The sequence below is a fragment of the Candoia aspera genome, chromosome 17 (genome assembly GCF_035149785.1).
Source record: "Candoia aspera isolate rCanAsp1 chromosome 17, rCanAsp1.hap2, whole genome shotgun sequence".
NCBI classification, from domain to species: Eukaryota; Metazoa; Chordata; class Lepidosauria; order Squamata; family Boidae; genus Candoia; species Candoia aspera.
In genome coordinates, this window is record NC_086169.1 from 10,522,586 (window position 1) to 10,544,434 (window position 21,849).

The 21,849-nt window shown below is 51.9% G+C and overlaps 2 protein-coding genes across 2 annotated transcripts in view; both read right to left on the bottom strand.

Annotated features, from left to right (window-relative positions):
• The window catches only part of COPA (COPI coat complex subunit alpha), a 307,095-nt gene that overhangs the window by 188,578 nt on the left and 96,668 nt on the right, over positions 1-21,849 (bottom strand). The gene's annotated exons all lie outside the window — the stretch shown is intronic.
• Positions 775-20,255, bottom strand: CTSF (cathepsin F). The gene is made up of 14 exons (XM_063316855.1): positions 20,065-20,255; positions 17,688-17,816; positions 16,579-16,654; positions 14,733-14,848; positions 13,863-13,938; positions 12,462-12,575; positions 10,693-10,838; positions 9,929-10,025; positions 7,844-7,924; positions 6,998-7,117; positions 5,560-5,624; positions 3,854-3,944; positions 2,578-2,636; positions 775-2,421 (listed from the first exon to the last, which is right to left on the bottom strand). The coding sequence occupies exons 1-14, from the start codon at positions 20,239-20,241 to the stop codon at positions 2,347-2,349; spliced, it is 1,422 nt and encodes a 473-aa protein (XP_063172925.1). The 5' UTR covers positions 20,242-20,255; the 3' UTR covers positions 775-2,346.

Genomic DNA, 21,849 nt, shown 5'->3' on the forward strand with positions numbered 1-21,849 from the left:
TATTTGCTTCCATTTTTATGCTGCTTTCAAAGAGAATTTCTGTAACTCAGGGTTGAACTGTGGAGCCCTCGGTCTGCGCTGAGCCTGGTGGTTTCCGTGCAGACGCTTCACTGCCAGCCTGGGCAACATCTTCAGGGCGACACTGAAGGGGCCGCCTGGTCTGGCAATGAAGCGTCTGCAAGGAAACAACGAGGCTCAGAGCGCACCGAAGGCTCCGCAGTATGCTACTCTGAATTATAAATTGCCCCGGCTATTCAGCAGAAAAGCAGCACATGCCTCAAACAGTTGCCCTAAAGGATCATTCAGACTAGAGGCACAAAAATGGGAAATGCAGTTCGGCTAAGCACAGAAGTAGGCTTGTCTGCTCTCTCCTTTCATATTGCTGCACGCTGGTTGGCCTCCCCAAGCTGATGGTTGCACTAGGCTAGCATCCGTTCCCACAACACAGAGCCTCAGCATTCATCCTTCCGGAGGCCACCTTTGGACAGACAGTCCCTACTAAGTGTTGTTGTTAGAAGCATCCCCAATTCTCTAAAAATGTCCCAAAAGAGCGAAAAGAATCTTAGCTTCTATAGTGATACTGTCACTGTTGTTGTTCCTGGACACAAACATACAAGTGTTACTAAATATAAGTACCACCTTATAAATATTGAGATAAATTGCAATGGATGCTTAAGGGCAGTGTAACTAATTAATATCACTAGCTGATTGTTACCTGTAACACTCTTCGATAATTGGCCAAATATTGAAAGTGATATTCTCTCCCCCGCCACCAAAAAAGGGAAAGAAGTTAATGTATTACAGCTCATTACAGTTGCAATCCCACATATGCAAATCGAGGAGCGAGTCTCATGGAAGCGGATGGGACCTTTCAAGGGATATGCGTAGGATCGGCCTTTGGAACGCCCCCTCCACCAAACCAACAAACAAACCAAGGTTTATCTGCTTTTAGGGTGAGCATTTCCTGACATCAAAGCAGCTCTCGTGATACTTAACTGAGAATATTTTGCTATTGTCCCTGATTCATACCGAATCTTCTGATTTTTCATAGATTTGAAACAACTGCAAAGAACCCAGGAAAGGAAGGGCCCGGGGCACCCCGCCTTGGGACTCAGAGATGGCTGGAAGCATCCACCGAAGCCCTCGAGGATTCCAGAGATCAATGTGCCCAGCCGTCGACCTCGGGCATGGCAAGGAGCAGGGAGGGAGGCACCTGCAGAAAAAAGAGCTGCTCGGGGAATGGATGGCTTCAAGGATCTCTGGAATCGGTGGGCAGTGTGTTCCAAGTGGCTTGGAGGATTCCTGGAGAACCTCTTGATGGAGCTAAACACGCCAGTAGCCATTTCACCTCCAGCTTCTAGAGACACGAATGGGGTTACAGGAACCCCTTTATTGTAAACCGCCCAGCGTCCCCTTTGGGAGATGGGCGGTGATAAATTTGATTAATTTATTAATTAATAAACAAACAAACAAACAAACCTCGTCTGGCGGAGACCTTGCTTGGCCCGCAGATGTTTCATCACCCAACTAGGCAACGCCATCAGGGCCAGGGAGGGGGTCTGCGCCCTGCTTGTATGCAGCAGCTTGCCCTGCCCGGGATGGTGGGGGTGGGCTTCCTCCTGGGCAGCTCCTCGATGAGGGCCTTGAGATGATGAGCGCCACTGAGGCTAGTGTTCAGCTAGCACACTGCTGACACCTCTCTCTTTCCGGCAGCTCTCTATCAGAAAGACTTCCTACCGGCTGTCCCCATAATCTAAGGAGAAACCTTCCTGCCTGGAAGCAGGCCTGTTGCTGAGTCGTCAGAATCTGAAATTAGCTCATGAGAAATCACGCTTGAGTTTGGAGCTCTGAGGATCAGCTCCCTCTGACTTCCCAAGGGACGCACCGATGTGATATACTAAGCTTAGCTATGTTCAACCCTGGGATTACACAATGCCCAGAGCCATAATCACCTGCCGGGTTTGCACCGCAAAAAAAACCCTAAGTAAGGTTGAAACAAGCCAAACTTAAGAGTGCTGCTGGTCTGCAGCCCACCCAACGGTAGAAAAAAATAGTTTGCAGAAGAGAGGAGCTGAAAGGCTGATACAGGCAGAGGAGCAATGTGTATCCCACTCCAGCAGGCACACCAGCTAAGATGAGACCTTCGCGGGGTGCAGGTTTTGTCCCTTGCCCTCATCTCCCAATCCTCTCTCTCAAAAAGTCTCTGGGCTGCAGCTTTCTGCGGGGGATGCGTGCCAGGCCCCGAGAAGAGGCCTTGGTGGGATTCCTTGGCAGACACTGCCCGGAAACCAGCGTCAGCACTAGTGGGCGGGTCTCCAAGAGGCGTCTGGGAAGGATCGAGGCTGGCTAATTTACCACTGCTGAGCTGCACATGGTGTTCATGCCACAGGCGTGGCTGCCGCGATACAGGTAGTAGTAGCCCTGCAGGGGAGAGGAGACAAGCCGTTTGAGGTTGGGAAGGAGCAGCGGACCAGGAGCAGCGTCACCGAGGAGCACATTGCACCTCCGCCCTTCTCCCCACTGATGGGCAGGGAAGAGGGGGCTGCGTGGGGAGGGCGCAGCGCAGCCCAGGCGTACCTTCTCTCCCCAGTCTTCACCCCAACTGTTCTTGATCGCCCAGAAGGGAACGTGGCCACCTGTGGGAACGACACCCAACCGTCAGTAAGTGCTACTCGCTTCCAGAGAAGGGTTGAGAAAAAAGCAGAGCAACCTCTCAGGAGGTGGCCAGTGACAACTCCCATTATCCCCAGCTGAGCCACATGCAGCCTTGAGCAGCAGAAATTCCATCCAGAATTCCACATGTTGGACCACAGCGGTGTTTCTCAACCTTGGCCACTTTAAGCTGGGTGGACTTCAACTCCCAGAATTCCCCAGCCAGTGTTGCTCAACCCTGGCCACCTGAAGATGGCTGGGGAATTCTGGGAGTTGAAGTCCACCCAGCTTAAAGTGGCCAAGGTTGAGAAACACTGGACCAGAGGGATCCAGAGGTTTAGAGTGATGGATTTCCTACTGTGTTTTTCAGAGAGCTGAAATACTTTCACGAGAAAAATGGTTTCCTCTCTGTTCAACGCAGCATAAAATGTTATCACGTGAAAGGAATTAGCTTCTGTTCAGAAGCATTCATACTAGAGAAATACAGGTGCTCCTCGCTTAATGACTGATGGTTTAACAACAGTCCAAAGTTACAACAGCCTCAGGGAAAGTGCTTGATGACCTGTACTCGCACTTCCTAGTGTCACAAACCATCACGCCACCCCTGCGGTCAAGTGATCGCAATTCAGGCACTTGGCAGCCGGCTCGCATTTACAACCAGTTGCAGCATCCTGCGGTCACGTGATCGCAATTTGTGACCTTGTTTTGCATTGGGGAAGCTGGATTTACTTAACCACCATCGTAAAAATGGTCATAAAACCAGGTCTGGTCATGCGGTGACTCACTTAATGACCACACCGCTTAACAACCAATTTTTCCGGTCCCTATTGTGGTGGTTAAGTGAGGACTACCTGTAAACTAACAGGTTTAAAATTTTAACCTAGTCTGAAGTTTTATCTGCTGGGGGAAGGAGAGAGAGGGCTGTTCTCATTTTTCCACTCTGAAATGGCTTGGCAGGAAATGGGCTGCCCCTTTCTTTCACATCCACACATTCCACGCAAGCTTGCTCAGCCCTCTGAAGCAGGCTGCAGTTCATTTCCAAACATCAGGGCTGCCCAGTTCTGCCATCAAAGGAAAAAAAGAGTCCAACCACACAGCAGGAATCAAAAAATGAGATTCAGAAACAAAAATCCTTCATAAATAAAAAAACCAACCCTCCGTCCCACAGCATTTTCCCCAGTGACCCAAAACAGCCACTCACGGGTGCCGTAGCCCACCAGCAGGACAGCGTGGTCTATCATCCAGGGATTGCAGAGCACGAAGAACGGGTGGGAAATCCCCCTCCGGTAGAACTGAGTGGAGAGAGAAGAGGAATAAGCCAACTGGGATAAAACATAGTTACGGCAAACGAGAAGCCGCCACGATCTCACATCTTGGGTGCGGCAATGTTAAGCCGGAAAGTGGTTTACTGGTTTGGACGTCACAGGTTATGTGAAGACAGCCACTGGGTTTGGTTAGCCTGGGCTGAAGACTGCATTAGCCTGACTCAGCTTAGCTGTGCGAGAGCATCTAAGGCAGTGTTGCTCAACCCTGGCCACCTGAAGATGGCTGGGGAATTCTGGGAGTTGAAGCCCACCCATCTTCATGTGGCCAAGGTTGAGAAACACTGATCTAAGGTCAGTTAGGCACTTAGTCATGTACAAATGGGGTCAGTAAATAAATCCTAATCTGTTTGGGAGTTTTAAACCATCCTCAGAACCCATGATCTAGTGCTGGGTTGACTGCCACTGGCTTGATGTGATGTGCAAAGAGGGGCTGTGGCTTTGAATGTATTTTTTCCCGTTACCACTTCAGCCTCTTCCCAGTCCATAAAGGTGCAGATAAAATAATATGGTAATAATAAAGCTGACCATAATTATAATAGCCAGAGTACTAATTTGATTTCTATCCAACCCTTTTACCCGGGGCATTCAAGGCAGGACAACAAACCAGGAATTGGCCAAACAAGCCACAATGCTATTGCTCATCTTCGGGGCAGACTCTGGGTTTTATTCTGGCTTCCACCATCCCCGATTAAGCCAAACGATGTCTCAGTCAGGAATAATGTTGGATTGGGGGGAAGAGGGAGCAGGTGCTGTGTTGGACAAGGGCAGGATATTCAACCCCAGCACACCAGCAGCCTCCACAGTTTGGAGATCGTGCTTTGGCAGTGAAATTTTGGCCAATTTGGGGGGCGGGGTTCAAGAGCAGGAATAACTGCCTCTCGGAGGCCTCTGGCTCCCACACCCAGGTTAAAAAACAGGCCCAGAAACGTTGCCTCTGCTTTTTCAAGGGACGGTCACCGGTGGCCTTCTGCAGTTCTTCGGAAGCTAAGGGGCTGAGTTACAGCTCTAGACATTGGCCACAAATATCATTCCCACCCAACCAGGGCCATGACCAGGGCCCATGTGACTATTTCTGCTTCGACCTTAATGCTTCATTCATTCGGCTTGGTAATGGCTGCACTCACGCAACCTGCTTAGGATGTGACTGAGCATGCATTAGGAAACTCAAGGGCGGGTGGCCAATTGGGGAAGCTGGAAGACATTCTGAAGGATGTCAAATCCCTTCCGTAACACAGCCAAGAAAACGGCAGGGATGTGTCCCCTAAGCGACCAGCAGCAACACCCAGTTCAGACTGGACTTTATATTTTTAATCCCCAGAGAAAGAAATCACAGGATGGCTCGTTGTGGGTACAGATCTGTAGCCAAGCCCTCAGTTCCAGAACCCTTGATCAAGGAAGGATGGGAAATCTGGATCTGAATCGGAGAGAAGTCACGCGGCTCTCCATCCCCACCACAAAAGCCTCCCCAAATCCAGCCCCGTAGCCAGTCCTCCCCCTCCCAGGCCAGAATCCTGGCCTCTGCTGCTCCCCGCATGGAAGGCAGGACCCCAACCCTCACCGGAACCCCCCGGGGCTCTCTCACCTGCATAGCAAAGGCGTTCAGAGCAATGGAGATGGGGCCGTTCTCAGCCAGCCAGGCTGCAATCGCTGTCAGGGAGAGAGGGGCGCTTAGAGCACGGCAAGAGGGAGAGGCAGCTTACCCAAGGAGGGGGGCTGCCTGGTCTCCATCTCCCCCCAGAAAAAGGAATCGTTTAGGCGTCATTCATTCCAAGTGGAAACACTTTGCAAGCTGGACATACATGCCCTGAAGGTGTTCCTACACCATCCTTTAGTCCAGCTCGTTTCTCAACCTCAGCATCTTTAAGATGTGTGGACTTCAACTCCCAGAATTCCCCAGACAGCAAGGGTTAGGATTAGGATTAGGATTAGGGTTAGGGTTAGGGTTAGGGTTGGGCTGGCTGGGGAATTCTGGGAGTTGAAGTCCACCCATGCTGGCTGGGGGATTCTGGGAGTTGAAGTCCACACTTCCTCAAAGTTGCCAGGGTTGAAAAACATGGGCTAGACTAAACTCGAGTTGAGTATTGATGATTCACACCCATGACACGTGAGATGGGCTCACACCAACCAGTCACGTTACATGAAAGCAAGCAACGGAGTTTTGTCAACCCTGGTTCAGCGTGTGTCGCGTGAGCCCAGCCCAAGCAAAAGCTGAGCATCCATCGGCTGAGATGCCTGAATGCCTCCTGCAGCGAGGCCGGACGGCCTGCATCAACCGTCCCCAGTTTGAGGATTCTACGCTGTGGGTTCCACCCGCCTGAAGATCCCACCCCCCGGGGGGGATGCAGGAATCGCCCTCCTTCAGCGTGAGGCCCCCAGGCAGGGGAAGGCCAAAAGGCCCATCATTGGGCTTCACGCAAGTGCCTCAGAAACGCTCCCGTCTCTCAACTGAAACCAGAACTTTTCTGGCTGGGACTAATGACAGGCAGCTGGAAAAGACCCAGGGTTGCTTTTGTACTTGGCAGCTGCAGCGAGATTATTATATGCCCAAGGGCAGAAAGACTCTGAAACACCTACAATGGAGGAATGGTTGGTGAAGACGGGCAGAGATGGCAACGCTGACTTGTTTGATTAGGGAAAAGACAGTAACTACGTTTGTTAGCGGCTGGAAACCCTTTATGGACCTTTTGCTGAAAACGGAAAAAAATTAACATGTGATTTATGGGTTTGATGATTAGAAAGGGTAGACTCTGGAAAGAAGGGAGCCACGATGTAACCTCAGAGAGAGACAATGAAATATAAATGCATTTATCACTGCTGCAAAGAAGATTGGAAGCCATTTCTTGATATCTTTCTTCCTTTTCTTTCTCCTTTTGCCTTTTTTTAATTTCACTTATTTTCTATTTACTTTCCCTTTTACTTCCTTGTTTCTTTAAATTTGTATTGTTTTTACTTTGTAAAAAGCTCCTTCAATAAACATTCATTAAAGACATGGCCAAAAAAAGAAGAAGAAAGAAACACACCCTTCTCGTCCCGGGAGATGGCCACGCTGCTGTTGATGTAAACAGCCACTTTTTCCCTGGAGAAGCCACACTTTTGTTCAAAGCCTTGGTAGCTGTAATCCCGCTCGGTCTCCAGGCCACCTGGCATGCAAGGGAGGAACCAAATCAAGGAAGGATCTCAGAAGGAAACTGGGGAGCAGGCAGGGGAAAGAGAGACTCCAGTTGTGAAGAAAGGGGGCTTCAGATTCATGATGAAAACACAACGGTAACTCTGCAGTTATGGGTTAGGAAAACTAACAGCAGCAATCATCTTCTCCAGGGCTGGACCACCCGGGTCTCCCAAAGGTCTTGGATCCAGCTTCCAAAAGTTGTCATGCAGTTCTTATTTTTCAGTATCAGGAGAAAAAAAATTGTGAAATATACTAGGAGTAATCGAATTCACAGATGAATCCAATCTTTCAAAAAACCAAGTCGGTTATTACTCGGCCCCACCCCCTCTTAATGGCGACCCACCCGCTCTTGAGAGCAAGGCCCCACATGCCACCCAGAGGCGCAGAGCAGCCTTCGGCTCGAAAAAGCAGTGCAGGGGAAGCCTCACAAGCCGAGTGCCTAACAACGACTGGTCCAGGACTGCTCGCTCAGCAAAACACGGCGCAAAAGAGGAATTCGCTTCACCGGGTTATTCTCGGCAGACAGCCTGCCGCTGTTTTCTGCTTAAAAAGTCCAGAGTTCAGGCTGAAAAAAATGCCAATAAGCTTGTTTTTTCCCCTGTGCAAAGACCAAGGGATTGGCCAAAACGCCACCTTCCAAGCCCAGACCCAGCCTTGTCCTGGCAAGAAACGTAGGTTTGGCCCCTGGCAGACTCACCCAGCTGCTCAATTGCCTCGTAGGCGTTGGAAGGCAGGCCCCCTCCACAGGCTTGGTCCAGAAGATCACAGTCCACCAGCTCTGGGGAGGGAGAGGGCAGCATAAAGGTCAACTGGACCCTGGAGCTGGGTGCACACACCCTCTTGGGGGGTACCTATATCCAATGTGAGCTTTCCCATCAGGGCTAGATTTAGACCTGGGGAGGCCCTAAACTATGGGGAGCCCTAGAGGGTCTATCTGGCACGTGCTCCCAGGGCGTAAGGCTGTGGAACAACTGAGCATGGCAAAAAGGCCACCAAGATGCACAGCAATCCATGACGAGGTGGCGAAGGGCCCTCTTCGACCAGAAGGTGAGCATGCGTGCAAGGTCACATGAGCTGTACACAAGGGCCTCATTTACTTTCGCATATGAAAATATCATAAAACTGTAACAATGGGGAAAAATCAGAAATTTTGAGAGGCCCCTTCAGACTATGAAACTCTAAGCCGTAGCTTGTTTAGCTTATGCCTAAATCCAGCTTTATGTCCCATCATCTCCAGGCTAGGATGACCAATTCAGGCTAGTACATCTGGACCACCACTAGATGGCAATGAAGAGAGTCAAAAATCTCTCCTTGTTGCCACCTAGCAGACATTTGAATTTCTGCAGCCCAGATATGGCAGCTCTGGTGCTGCTGAAATACAACCCAACTCAACTCATCTAGCTGCTGAACTTGTGTGGCGTACTGAACAAAACCCCAGCCTGCACACCACCACCATTTGCCTTCTCCTATTTTGCATCCTCCATGATGCCATTTTGGGTCTTTGCTTTGAAATCGACGTCAAGCCTTTTGGCTTCCCATATCGTCCAAACCGGCCACCATTTGAAGTTCTCAGAACTTGAGGTCCACAACAAACATTCTCGCTGACCACATCATCCAGGCCCCCTGACCCATGGGGATTCCAGAACCAGAACCTGGAAGCGAGAACCAGCCCTGGTTTCCAGAGACTCAAGTGGCATGTCTTGGGTTTGGGTGACACAGGAAGCCCCCAAGCCTTCAGGGGTGACCTGGATGCGGTGGAGAAACAAAATGGGGCTTTTTAGCTGTGTGAGTCAAGCAAGCAGGGCCAGAAGGAGCTTGACAGCAAAGTTGAAGATCTGGGGATTTAATATTGAAAAAAGTGGTTAAAATTGTACACCTAAATAAGGCTAAGTTCCCATCCCAATTGTGTGCGACTCCCACTGATTTTTCCATCAGCAAAGGGGGGGAGGGTCTGTCCAGTTTCTCCTGCTGCTCAGCAGGGCTCAGCTCAGGGAGGGGGCTCTCCAGCCAGGGCCGAGGAGAGGCTGAAACTGACCATGTTTGTTATGGAAAGACGGGTGAGTAGAAGTCCAAGTCAGAAGGTGCCCAGCAAGCTCCCCCTTCCGCCCCCTGCCAGACCCCCACAATTCTGCAGGACAACATTTAACATCTCACCTTGTTCCAGCCGTCTCATGCACGGCATCATCAAATTTTGCCTCTCGTGATGCATTGATTTAGTTAATGATTATCAGCAGGGAAGAGGGCCAGTGTGGTGCAACGGGGAAGGGGCTGGCCTAGGAGCTGGGAGCCCAGGTTCGAGTCCCCCCTCTGCCCCAGAAGCTCTCTGGAGGACCCTGGCCCCATCCCTCCCTCCCAGCCCAAGAGCCGGGGGGTCTATTGGGGAAGGGGCTGGCCCAGGAGCTGGGAGAAGACTCGGGTTGCAGCACAGAAGGCATCTGCCTGACCTTGGCTTGGTCCTTCTCCCTTGGCCCGTCAGCCCCAGGCTGCGTGAGAAGCTGGCTGAAGCCCAACCCTCGACAGCTTTGCCAGGTCAGCCACGTGAGCCAAAGGAGGAGAACAACAACAACATTTGGCAGCAGCAACATCATGAGCCTAAAAAGTTGCCAAGCTGGCACAAACCCCGTTGCCGCGTGCAGCACTTCCTTCCTCCTGGGTTGTGTGAACATCCCCTGTGGAGGGGGGAAGCGTCCGAAAGAACGCCAGTGACCTGCCCTACTGCAGGGGAGGGGCTCGCATTTTCCAACGGGGCAAATAACCCCAGCCCCCCAGTGCTGGCTGCTACCTTGCTCAGAGAGGGAAATCAGGGAGCCCTTGCGGAGGAACCACTGCCCTTCCACGTTGCCGGTCACGGAGAACGCCCAGCAGGACCCGCACTCGCCCTGCAGGGAGGAGGAGAGAAAAGACATGCTGCGTCAGAACAGCCTGGGCGGGAATCAGGCCACCGTCCCACTTCGTCCAAGCTTTGGGGTCTTGGGGAGACCTGTCAGGCGCACCCAAGAAACCCACAGGAAGGGGCCCCCTCCCTTTCTATCTCTTCCCAACAGCCTGAATTTAAGGGGAGCCCTCTTCATTCTGGAGGAAACCAGCAGCTACTGTAATTCCCTCTCCAAAATCAGTGGCCATCACGACATCTGGTAGCCATGAGTTCCGCAGTTTAAGCACAGGTCCCTGCATTTATTTTTGATAAATAACTCCAAGTTCAGATGCTGTGAAAGAGGGGGGGGGGGAAAACCCTTTCTTTCCTATATTTTCCACTCCTGGCTTGCTTTTATATACTTCGATTAAGTTTCCTCTTGCCCACATTCACAGCAAGGGAAAATTTCCTATTCCTGTCGTCTTTCGAACTCAGGGGACTTCTCCAGCCCCTACTCAGCCGCTTTCTTTACGCAACGAGGGGAGGGTTCTACTCTAGATCACTTGACAAGGGCCCTCCTGTTTACCAAGCAGAGTCGGGCACCACCACCCAGGCGGAACGAACGCAGCGCCAACCAGGAGCCCTTCTCGGAATCCATCCAATGGTCCACCCAACAGCACAGGAAGACCCACCTGGTTTTTCACCCCCGTGACAGCCCCATGGTCCCGCCAGTCCCACTCATCAGGGGACAGACCGTTGGGGATGGGGGCCGCTTTCACTGGACGGCCAGGTAACTTCACCAGCAGCGGATTCAAGTACATGGAGCGGAATTCTTCCTCTGCAAGGAGGGAAGCAGAACATCCGTGGCAAAGACCGCCAGAAATCCCGTTCCCCATCTACCCTCCGACTCTTTTTAAAAAATTATTTTATTGCAAGTGTTTTTGTAAAAAGTACAACCTCCCCAAAAGTCAACTACCTATCAATTTTTTTTTAAATCTGCAAACAAAAATTAAAAAATGGAAGTGCATAATAACAAGCAGTGACAAGCTGAAGAAAAACAGAAAAATGTAAACAATCAAGGCAGATCAAATATTAAAAATATATGAAAGATTTCAAATTTTAAAAAAAAGGCTGAAAAATTACCACGAAATGTGTGCCAAACAGAAACACAAGGAATCCTTTTTCGATTAGTAGAAAAGTTTGCCTTTTCAAAAATGGACAGATATTGCCCCCCCCAATCCCATTCCTATATACCCTGCAACTGGGTTTGCACTAAATGTCACGCACCCTGGTGGACTGAATAAATCACAAAGCGACTGGGTTCACACAAGAGTCTGGGCCACCTTAATCTGAACTAGGCTAAAACAAGCAAGGCATTTAAAAAACTCCCGGGAGACCATTCTGGTCTTGGGGGACGCTGGTGAATCTCTGCAGCTCTAAACGTTTTCCTCAGCAAAAGCACCCAAGACAGCATTGTCTCCCCCTCCTTACTGCAAAGGAAGTTGGGTCTTACTTTTCCATCAAATCATTAATCTGTGTCACCCTGTACTGACTCTATATTTATTCAGCGTATATTCAAAACACTCAGGACAGGCATAATAAATGCAGTCAGAGAGAAACAGGAAGGGCACGAGATCTGGCCAAGTAATAAAATCCAGCTGAACAGATCCAAGGAAAAAATCCAAATCAAGCCAAAATCAGTTGCAAGATCATGCTGGAAAGAGACCCCAAGTTTGGCCCAGCTTCTCTGGGCTGCCAAAACTAACCAACTACAGGTAGTCCTCACTTAACCACCACTCATTTAGTGGTAGTTCGGACTTACGATGGTGCTGAAAAACCAACTTACAACCGGTCCTCACTCTTACGATTGTCACAGCATCCCTGCGGTCACACGATCATGATTTGGGCACCTGGCAACCGGTTCGCATTTATGACCATTGCAGCATCCCATGGTCAGGTGATTGCCATTTTTCAACTTCCCAGCTGGCTTCTGGCAAGCAAAATCAATGGGGAACCGCATGATTTGCTTAACAGCCACGTGGTTTGCTTAATGCCTGCTGTGATTCACTTAATGACCATCACAAAAAAGGTTGTAAAATCAGGTCAGATTCACGTAATGACCATTTCACTTAGCAACCAAAATTCTGGTCCCAAATGTGGTTGTTAAGCGAGGACTACCTAACATTTCCTGGAACTAAGTCAGAGACCTTCCTACATGCCCCAGACCTTTGAGATTTCCTGCTCAAGAGAAAACCTGTTATCCCAGCTATTATTTTTTCCCCAGGCACAGGCTACATCCACAATTAAGGGACTGGCCCAACACAACACCCCAAGCCACACGGGCTTGATGGACAGACTAAAGTTAGGCTGATGGACGCCATAGTGATGCAAAATGTCCTCACGCTCTCCAAGCAACCTTTGTGATCCAGAAGGGAAACTGGAAACCCAACGCCCCACCTACCTGTCAGGTCACTAAACTTGGTGACTCCATATTCTGCTGTGCCCTGATCCAGCTCCTGGATGACCTGGGCCTTCTCCAGGTTCTCAGCAAAGATCTGGAAGCGCCTTTGGGTTTCTGAAGCAGCCCATGGAAACAACCCTCAATTACAATTAGGATTTACAACAATGCGCTGATGAACAGAATGAGGCAAAGCTGGATTAGGGGGGAGGAGCAGTGAGAACTCATCCCCAAACCTTCTGCTGAAAAGCAGGTCTGGCCCTGGAAGCTCTTCTGCTGAACGACCCCAACTTCAAGCTTTGGTCCAGCCTTGCAAGAAGTCCAGAGTTCAGGGAATCACAAAATTCTAGGGCTGGAAGGGACCTTGGAGGTCTTCTAGTCCAACCCCCTGCCCAAGCCAGGAATCCTCATAGCATCTCGGTCAAATGGTTCTCCAATCTTTTCTTAGAGTTGCCCACATGATCGCAAGGTTGGATTCTCATGGGCAATCTTTTCTCATGGGAAATCTTTTCTTAGAGGTGCCCTCATGATCGCAAGGTTGGATTCTCATGGGCAATCTTTTCTCATGGGAAATCTTTTCTTAGAGGTGCCCTCATGATCGCAAGGTTGGATTCTCATGGGCAATCTTTTCTGATGGGAAATCTTTTCTTAGAGGTGCCCTCATGATCGCAAGGTTGGATTCTCATGGGCAATCTTTTCTCATGGGAAATCTTTTCTTAGAGGTGCCCTCATGATCGCAAGGTTGGATTCTCATGGGCAATCTTTTCTGATGGGAAATCTTTTCTTAGAGGTGCCCTCATGATCGCAAGGTTGGATTCTCATGGGCAATCTTTTCTCATGGGAAATCTTTTCTTAGAGGTGCCCTCATGATCGCAAGGTTGGATTCTCATGGGCAATCTTTTCTCATGGGAAATCTTTTCTTAGAGGTGCCCTCATGATCGCAAGGTTGGATTCTCATGGGAAATCTTTTCTCATGGGAAATCTTTTCTTAGAGGTGCCCTCATGATCGCAAGGTTGGATTCTCATGGGCAATCTTTTCTCATGGGAAATCTTTTCTTAGAGGTGCCCACATGATCGCAAGGTTGGATTCTCATGGGCAATCTTTTCTGATGGGAAATCTTTTCTTAGAGGTGCCCTCATGATCGCAAGGTTGGATTCTCATGGGCAATCTTTTCTGATGGGCAATCTTTTCTTAGAGGTGCCCTCATGATCGCAAGGTTGGATTCTCACGTGCAGTCTTGGGCTGTTTTTAATGTCGCAACCTTCGGGGCATGCCTGCAACATTCCTGTGAAATTGTGCCATGGTGCCTGCCCACCAGCAGCTGCAAAGGGGGTGAACCTCTGCTCTAGGTTTCCCCACATGCTAACATGTCCCTTTGGCAACACCTCTCGTTCAGCAGTCACCTTTTTTGTCCGGGTAGGTCTTCTTGAAGGTGGTCAGAAACTCCTTGAAGAGAGAGACCAGGTGGGTGGAGGCATTCTGTGGAAGAAAGAGGGCACCCAGACCTGAGAACTAGAGCAATGGAGGACGACAAAAACCAGATCACTGTCCTGGCCCTACCACATATCTGAAAGTTGTTGAGACTGAGAAACACTGCTCTGTAGGATTGATAGGAAGCCAAGGCTCCGAAGATGCAGAGTGAGCAGCCATTTTTGGCCTGGATTCCACATTCAGACTTTCCATCCTGTGATGTTGCTGGAGCGCACAGGACTTTCAGACACGCGGGAAGATGATGGCAGATGAGCCGGGCACCTTGCAGGCTCTGAGGACTCCCCTTTTGCCCCAAGACTCCTCATAATGGGAGAAATGGGCCTCTTTTGGGAAGGGATGCTTGGGTTTAAAGGATCCAATTTGCTTTTGAAAATCTACCTCGTCCCCAAAGCGCCCAGAAGAGTCCAAAACTGGCAGCCTTGTTGTTTCTGGGTGGCCTTGAGGGCCCCAAAGTGGGCGCAGAGAAGCACTGTGTTATGCGCTCCCTATGCCCAGTTTCCTTTCCTAATTCCTCCCGGAGGAGGGTCTTCAGTGCCAGACCCTGGGTCTCCCCTGCAAGAAGAAAAGTTAGGCAGGAAGGGGAGATTCCTTTCGCCTGCCAGCCATCACCCCCAGCGAAAACGGTGCTTCTTTAGGACATCACAGCCTACGACTCCACTTGAGCGTCAGTGCACTGTCTCCTCCCCCTCTTGGGAGCCAAGGTGAGAAGGGGAGCCAAGCCCCCCGCCGCTTGCTCCTCAGAGCAACCCAGCTGATGCTCCCCAGGGAAGAGCATCATCTACCTGGAGAGACATCTTCTGCTGCCTCAAGGGCTCCTCAGCTGCTTCCGCAGAAGGACCCCTCAGAGGAAACGCCTCCCACGCCCCCAGCGCAGCTGCCTGGATCTTCTCCCACGGCTCTGCCAGACAAGAACAGGGGAGGAACAGCTTTCCAACCAAGGAGAAACTGCAACCACCACCCCCAAGGAACTTTGGCTACAGTCCTCTTCTGCTCCAAGCAGCCCTCCTGGCCAAGACCCTTATGGACCAACGAGGGGCCCTTCGACCCAACAGCCCACGGAGCAGATCCTCCTGACCAGCATCAATCTCACCTCTCTAAGCAGGGAGGGCCAGACCCCCGGGGCCAGATGCAGCATCCCTCGGCTTCTTCCCCTTTCAAGTCTGTCTCAGTCCCACCTCCACCTCTCAGCCCACCGGGATTCTTTAGTGCAACAGTGCAACAGATAAATCACAGTGGCTAGGCTCAGCCACCGCAATAAGCTTGCGTATAGAGGTAGTCCTCGACTTACGACGGCAATTGGGACCGGAATTCCCATCACTAAGCGCTATGGTCGTAAAGCGCAACCACATTGCTTAGCCACAGCAATCCCTGCAGTTCCAGTTGCTGTTGTTAACTGAATCCCACGGTCATTAGGTCAGGCAACTTCCTGCTGGCTTCCCACAAGCAAAGTCAGTGGGGAATCCGGCAGGAAGTTGCAAGTCCCAGGCTGGTAGGCAGGTCAGTGGCTGCTGCTGGGCAGGGGAGGGGGGAGGGACAGGGTGCAGGGGAGGCGTGAGGAGGATGCGAGGGAGGCATGGCAAGACTCGGGGAGGATACGCAGGTGGGGGAGAATTACCCCACCAACTTGCGACCTTCCCTGCCAGCTTCCCCACTGACTTTCTGGGGAAGCTGTCAGGGAAGGTCACAAATGGCGATCACGTGATCGCAGGGCGCTGCAACTGGTTTTAAGTGCAAACCAGTTGCCAAGTGCCCAGATCGTGATCACATGACCGCAGGGGTGCTAGGACAGCCAGAACTCCAAGGACCGGTCGTAACCACCATTTGTTCAGCGCCGTCGTAACTTCGAATGGTTCCTGAACAAATAGTTGTAAGTCGAGGACTATCAAGGAACCCTACAGCAGAGTTTCTCAACCTCAGCAGGCTGGCTGGGGAATTGTGAGAGCTGAAGTCCACACATCTTCAAGCTGCTGAGGTTGAGAAACTCTGCCCTAGAGCTACAGGGGGGCCCTCTTGCTGCTCAGGACAGGAAGCTATATAAATATGCTAAATAAGCAAGCAAGCAAACAAATCCAGTTAAAGCGATAGCTCAGCTGCCTGGCTTCTGCTAAAAAATATATCCAGCAAGATATATTTAAGCCGGTCCTTGGGTCCATTGCTAAACCGCTTCTCTAATACTCAACTGGGACTGTCTGCCTGTAACTTAAATCCATTCCTCCCTGTCCTGCACTAGAGATACAATATTGAATGAGCCAAAATTCCTTGCGTCCACAACACAATAACCACCCATATTGGGGGTCAGCACAGTGTGCAAGCCCGCCCAGTGTGACGTGCAACCGAAGCAACCAGGGCTTGTTTACCGAACCATGGTTTAAAGCAACCTGGCTTAATGTAACATAGGAACCCAGCCGCTCTCTTGCAAGCAATGCCACTGAATCCCTGGAGGCGATTCCTAACTGAATAGAGCCTAGCCCTGATCCGCCCACTTTTGTTGCCCTTCCTTTGCCCAGCCATCATTTTAAAAGGGAAGCACCGGCTTAGGGACCTGCTGGTGCTGGCTGCTGCATAAAGGATGAAGCCCCAGGACCTGGCGCCCTGGGGATGCTTCCGGCAGACAGAGAGCTGACTTACCGGTGGGATGACACTCTTGCCGAAGCAGACGCCTCCTGCTTGCCCAAGGCTGACTCCACACCTCGAAGTGGCAGGACTAGGTGGTGAGAACAGCGATGAGTCACAAACGCACAGAAAGACCAGTCGTGGGCAAGGCTCGGAATTGGAAATCTCTCTTTGTAACCGCCCAAGGCAGGGTTCCTCAACCTTGGCAACTTGAGGATGCCTGGACTTCAACTTCCAGAATTCCCCAGCCAGCGATGACTGGCTGGGGAATTCTGGGAATTGAAGTCCACACACCTTCAAGTTACTGAGGTTGAGAAACACTGGTCTAAAGGGAAGTGCTTCAGCTCAGCTGGGTCACAAGGCAGTGTGCGAGGAATAAGGCCACTGACTGAGGCCTGGGTCCACAGACGGAGGGGAATGCCGTAGGGCGGCTGGCCCAGAGCAGAGAAGTCCCCCCATGCAGTCCAAAGCAAATCTGCCACAGCTCCAATCTTCTGGCAGGACTTCCATTTTCAGATACAGCAGTAAGGAAAGATACGGCTCTCCTATTCTCTTTGGCCACCGGGGACGATGGGAGTTGAAGTCCCTCTTCCCTAGGAAGACTACAGATCACACACTCCAGAGCCAGACTCAATGGCACCCCTTGCTCCTACAACTTGGGCATGCAAGGAGAGGGAAACTTTAATACGCTTGATCCAGTCAAGGGAGGAAGGGATGCTTCGATAAAAGGGATTTTCTTTAAATCCGTTCAATCATGTCCGATTCTTGGAGACTGCCTGGACAAGCCCCTGCAGTTTCCTTGGCAAGGTTTTTCGGAAGTGGCTTGCCATTGCCTCCTTCCCAGGGCTGAAAGAAAGTGACTGGCCCAAGGTCATCCAGCTGGCTTCGTGCCCAAGGCAGGACTAGAACTCACAGCCTCCCGTTTCTAGCCTGGTGCCTCAACCGCTGCACCAAACTGTCTTGTAAAAGGAACAGGTTGAATTTGGACCAGCCCAAGCCATTTTCAACAGAACTGTGCAAAAACCAGGTACTTTGAGAACTGGGATTAGGTGACTATTACGGTGTTTACATCACACCCCCTCCCCTTAATTGGAGCCAAACGCTTTGGGAGGGTCCCTTCTTACCATGTGTTCCGGTTTTCCTAGAGGGACAGACCCAGAAGTGCCACAGTCTGCCACGTCATTCACTTCATTCCTCTTGCACGGACTCCGCAGCAGGGTGACCTCCAGGTGGTGCCTGACATCGTTCTCCACCTGCTCCCCAGGAAAGAGCGCCGGAACTGAAGCTGTGGCTAAACGGGGCTGCCTGAGGTGAGCTGGAGGGCCCTTTTCCCCCAAGGCTGCTTGGCTGCCCCCCGCCTCCCACCCCACAGCTGATCCCTTCTTCCAGAGCTTTAAAGCTTTGCAAGCAGAAGCAATAGTTTTAAGAAGTTAGGGGGAAATGCTCAGGGATATTTCGTGTGATGCTGTAATTCCCATCATCAGGAGGGCAAGGCTGTCTGTCTTCGGTCTTATGGATAGATAACGAAAATGAGATTGTTCTTTTATATAAGGGGGGAGTAGCAGTGTGGGCCATAGAGCGTAACACAAATATTAACGTGTCACAATGTTCTTGCATTTAATGTCTTCTTACTTCAACGAGGACACAAATAGTCGGAAGTGACTGAACGAATGAACAACAAAAAACTTTGATGAGAACGTTTTCAGCACGCTGCTTAAGCGTGCTTTAAAATTCTAGAATAATTTGAATGCACAAAGGGGGAATGGATAGAAGATTTTACATATACAGAACTTAAATACAAATAGATTTCATATTCACATTTTTTCTATTTAGTATTCATATATTGGAAACATTTGCACTTTTATTATGGCTCTGAAACCATGTTTTATTTCCTTGAGGGGTTTTGTTGGCCTTCTTACTCTTCTTTTCTCACAGGCCGTGATAGAGAGCTGTGCCCATAGAAACAAGATAAGGGGTGCATGCCAAGGATAGCTTCTCCCGAGGAAAGGCGTTGTTTAATAACGGTCAAGGGGCCCCAGCAAGGACAGAAGGAAGTTCCTTATATGGAATGATATTAAGGTAGAGTGAAGGAAGGAAATTCCTAATATGGAAGGATGCTAAGGTGGAGGATGGGTAACTGAGTAAGGGGTGGTGTCCTAAAGGAGGAGTTGAATGGAATGTATATAATGGGCTGTCAGGAGGGGGTCCTGCGTGATCGCCCACCCAACCGCTGGCTGCCATTGCTTGCGCTCTAATTTCATGCGACTGCCTGTTTCTTTGGTCCCGTCTCAGAAACGAACTTGGTAAGGAAATAAAAATTCTAACAGGATTTCTGACGTCCAGTTATACAGTGAAGTAACGTGGCAGGCTGCCTCCTCGCCTGCAAGGCTCTCCTGTCCATACGAGGCCTCGATCACCAGCCAGAAGGAACAGAAAGGAGGTCAACAGGCTTCTGATTCTCCGGCTGGCTTGTCAGCTGAAGGGCACGTGGCTTCTAGTCACTGACTTAATCCCCTTGCATAATGAATCAAAGGCAGATGAAATCCTGCCCATCCCAGTCCCACGCCCTCGACTCTAGGACCTCCAAGTGAACGTTGTTCGCTGCGACCCCATTACTCTGACACCAGCTTAATTTCAGGGACTGTCGTGCTGGCAAGAAGCACCTTGCACAGTGGATCTTCCCCTTTGCATTCCCCAACCTGGCCTCCTCCAAATAAACCGGGTTACAATTCTCCTAATTCCAGGGTGCCTGGTAAAGGATGATGGGGATGGAAACCCGACCCTCCTGGCGGCCAGGAGTGTTTCAAGTGGCCGGGACCGACTCAGAGCAGGGCTGTTAGGCAGGATATTTGTTCCAGTGGAAGGTTCTCCAACCCGCCTCGCTAACAAGGCAAATGTCAACGTCGGCAGGGCCAGGGAATTTTTCCAGGAATTTTTCCAGTTCGTTTCTGCTATACAGTGACCCGACTGGGCAGCAGCAGAGGGGGTGATGGGCAGAGAAAAAGGAGGAGAGGGCATCCTTGGCGGTGGGTTGCACTTCTCTGGGGGCGGGGGCGGGGGCGGGGGAGAAGGCCTGTCCTCTTCTGCCCCCGTCTGCCCCCCTGCCCAGCCAGATCCTGGCAGCAGCTTCGGCGAGGGGTCGCAGGGCAGGCCGGGGGCCTCCGTGCCCACGAAGCTGCCGGGTGGGAGGCGAGGCGAGGCGAGGCGGGGGGCCGGGCCAGCACCGCCCCCACCGTCAGCCGGAGCCCTCGGGGAAGCCGCCGGCGAGGCTAAGGTGGGAATCGCGCTCCGGAATACCCGGTGGCTCACCCCGGGGGGAGGCTCCGGCCCGGTTCGGTGCGACATCTTCCGGGGGGGAGGGGGAGGAGGAGGAGGGCCCCCCGCCAGCAGCCGCCCCCTCCCCTCTTTTGCAGGGCGACTGCCCAGCCGAGACGCCCTCCTCGCCCCGCGGAGGACGCGCCGCTGCCCGTCCCGGCGCCCGCCCCCCGCGCCGCCGCTGACCTGGCTCCCGCTGGCCCCGCGCAGCGCCCAGAGTCCGCGGGGGCGCCCCGCCGGGAAGGCCTCGGCCAGGGCGAAGCGCGCCGCCTCCCGCGCCGGGTCCCCGCGCGCCTCCGCCGGGGCGGCCGAGCCCAGCAGCGGCAGGAGCAGCCCGAGAAGCGCCGCCGCCGCCGCCGCCATCCCCGCCGCGACTGACCGGCACGGCGGAGGGACCGCGGCGCCTCCCCGGGGAAAGGGGCGGGGCCTCCCCGCCCGGCGCCCCGCCCCTTCGGCCGGCTGAGCCTCGGCTTGGTTTCGCGCGGCTCCCCGGGCTGCGTGGACCCGGCCGTCTGGAGGCAACCCCAGAAGGTTCAGGAGCAGATCCAGCCTCTCTGGGCTTGGCTCTGTCCGGCCTCCCGCGCGTGGAGTGGGAGGAGGAGAGAGGGGTCCGGAGCATCAGGGGGGCGCCCCCCAGAGGCTGATGGAACGGGGCGCTACTGCCCACCCAGGACCCTTCTTCGAGGGAAGATGTTTGAGCGTGTTTATTAAGTCCCATTTGCCGCAAAGACATCCGTGTCTCTCAGGTACCTGGGTCTGGTTGGCCCCGAGCATTAAGCCAGGCTCTGGTCTGCTTGGTTTGGCTAAGCCTGGCATGGGACTGCAGGCATGGTGGTTCAGCCAGGTTTAGTATGGGGTCTAAATCTGGTCATCCGTGGCTTATTTAAAGCACAGGCTCTGTCCAGGAGCCAGGCTTAGCTTCAGCCTCTGGCTGAGGACTTGTGAGTGCAAACCTGGTAAGGGCCACGGACGGATCCAGGGCCCTTGGCTTTGTCGCATCGCCAGAATTTTTCCTGCACTGTGATTATGTACAGAGAAGATGACCAAGGCCTATTCTCCATCATCACAGCCTGCAGGACTTGGAGTGCAGGATGTCAGATGCTCCCGTCTGTTAGAGAAAACGTCCTAGCCGGAAGGACAGGTGGACAGCGGAACCAACTGCCCAGAACAGATTCCCCTTCACTGGGTGGCTTCGAGCAAGGCTGGACGGTCATTGGTCAGGGATACTTTAAGCTGGATTTCTGCCCCAAGCAGGGGTTGAGCCTAATGCCTCTAAGGCCGGGTTTCTCCGCCAGGCTTCCGTGGCACCCTCGGGTTCCGGAAGAGGTCCCCAGGGGTTCCCTGGGAGATCACGATTTATTTAAAAAATTATTTCCAATTCAGGCAACGTCACATGAAAGAGGCCAGTGTCATTCTTTATTTTCAGTTCAAGAATACTCTTCATGCACATATCCAGGCCCACCTGTGAAACGGATATAGTAATTTTGCGACGTCTGGCCTCTGTTTGAGCCTGAAGGTACAGGGGCTCCCGGAGGCCTGAAAGATATTTCAAGGGTTCCTTCAGGGTCAAACGGTGGAGAAAGGCTAACCCAAGGTCTCCTCTAATTCTGCACGGAGGAATCATCAAAGCCTAAAGAACGTATCCCAGGAGTATGAAATCTGGCAATAATAAGCTGGTGCGTGGTTCACTGCAAAGATCCTCCTCTCCCTCGGTTAGAGCAGCCTTTCTCAGCCTTGGCGGCTTGAAGATGCGTGGACTTCAACTCCCAGAAGTCCACGCATCTTCAAGCCGCCAAGGCTGAGAAAGGCTGTGTTAGGGCGTCGCTGTTAATTCACAAACAACGATTTCCCGATACGAGAGAGATTGGAGTGCCAGTTTCCGTCTCAGTCCAGAAACAACCCTGTCAACCATTCTTTACAAGGCCACCACCTCAAAAGACTAAGCATTCCAACCCAGTTAGAGTCCCTGGG

What these genes read in the sequence shown, in the direction of transcription:
- CTSF (XM_063316855.1), bottom strand. Translation starts at nt 20,241, where the DNA reads ATGGCGGCGGCGGCGGCGGCGCTTCTCGGGCTGCTCCTGCCGCTGCTG. An exon ending in AGCAGAAGATGTCTCTCCAG is followed by an intron (nt 13,939 to 14,732) that starts GTAGATGATGCT and finishes TTTCTTCCACAG; the next exon opens with AATGCCTCCACCCACCTGGT. An exon ending in TGAACGCCTTTGCTATGCAG is followed by an intron (nt 3,945 to 5,559) that starts GTGAGAGAGCCC and finishes CTCTCCACTCAG; the next exon opens with TTCTACCGGAGGGGGATTTC.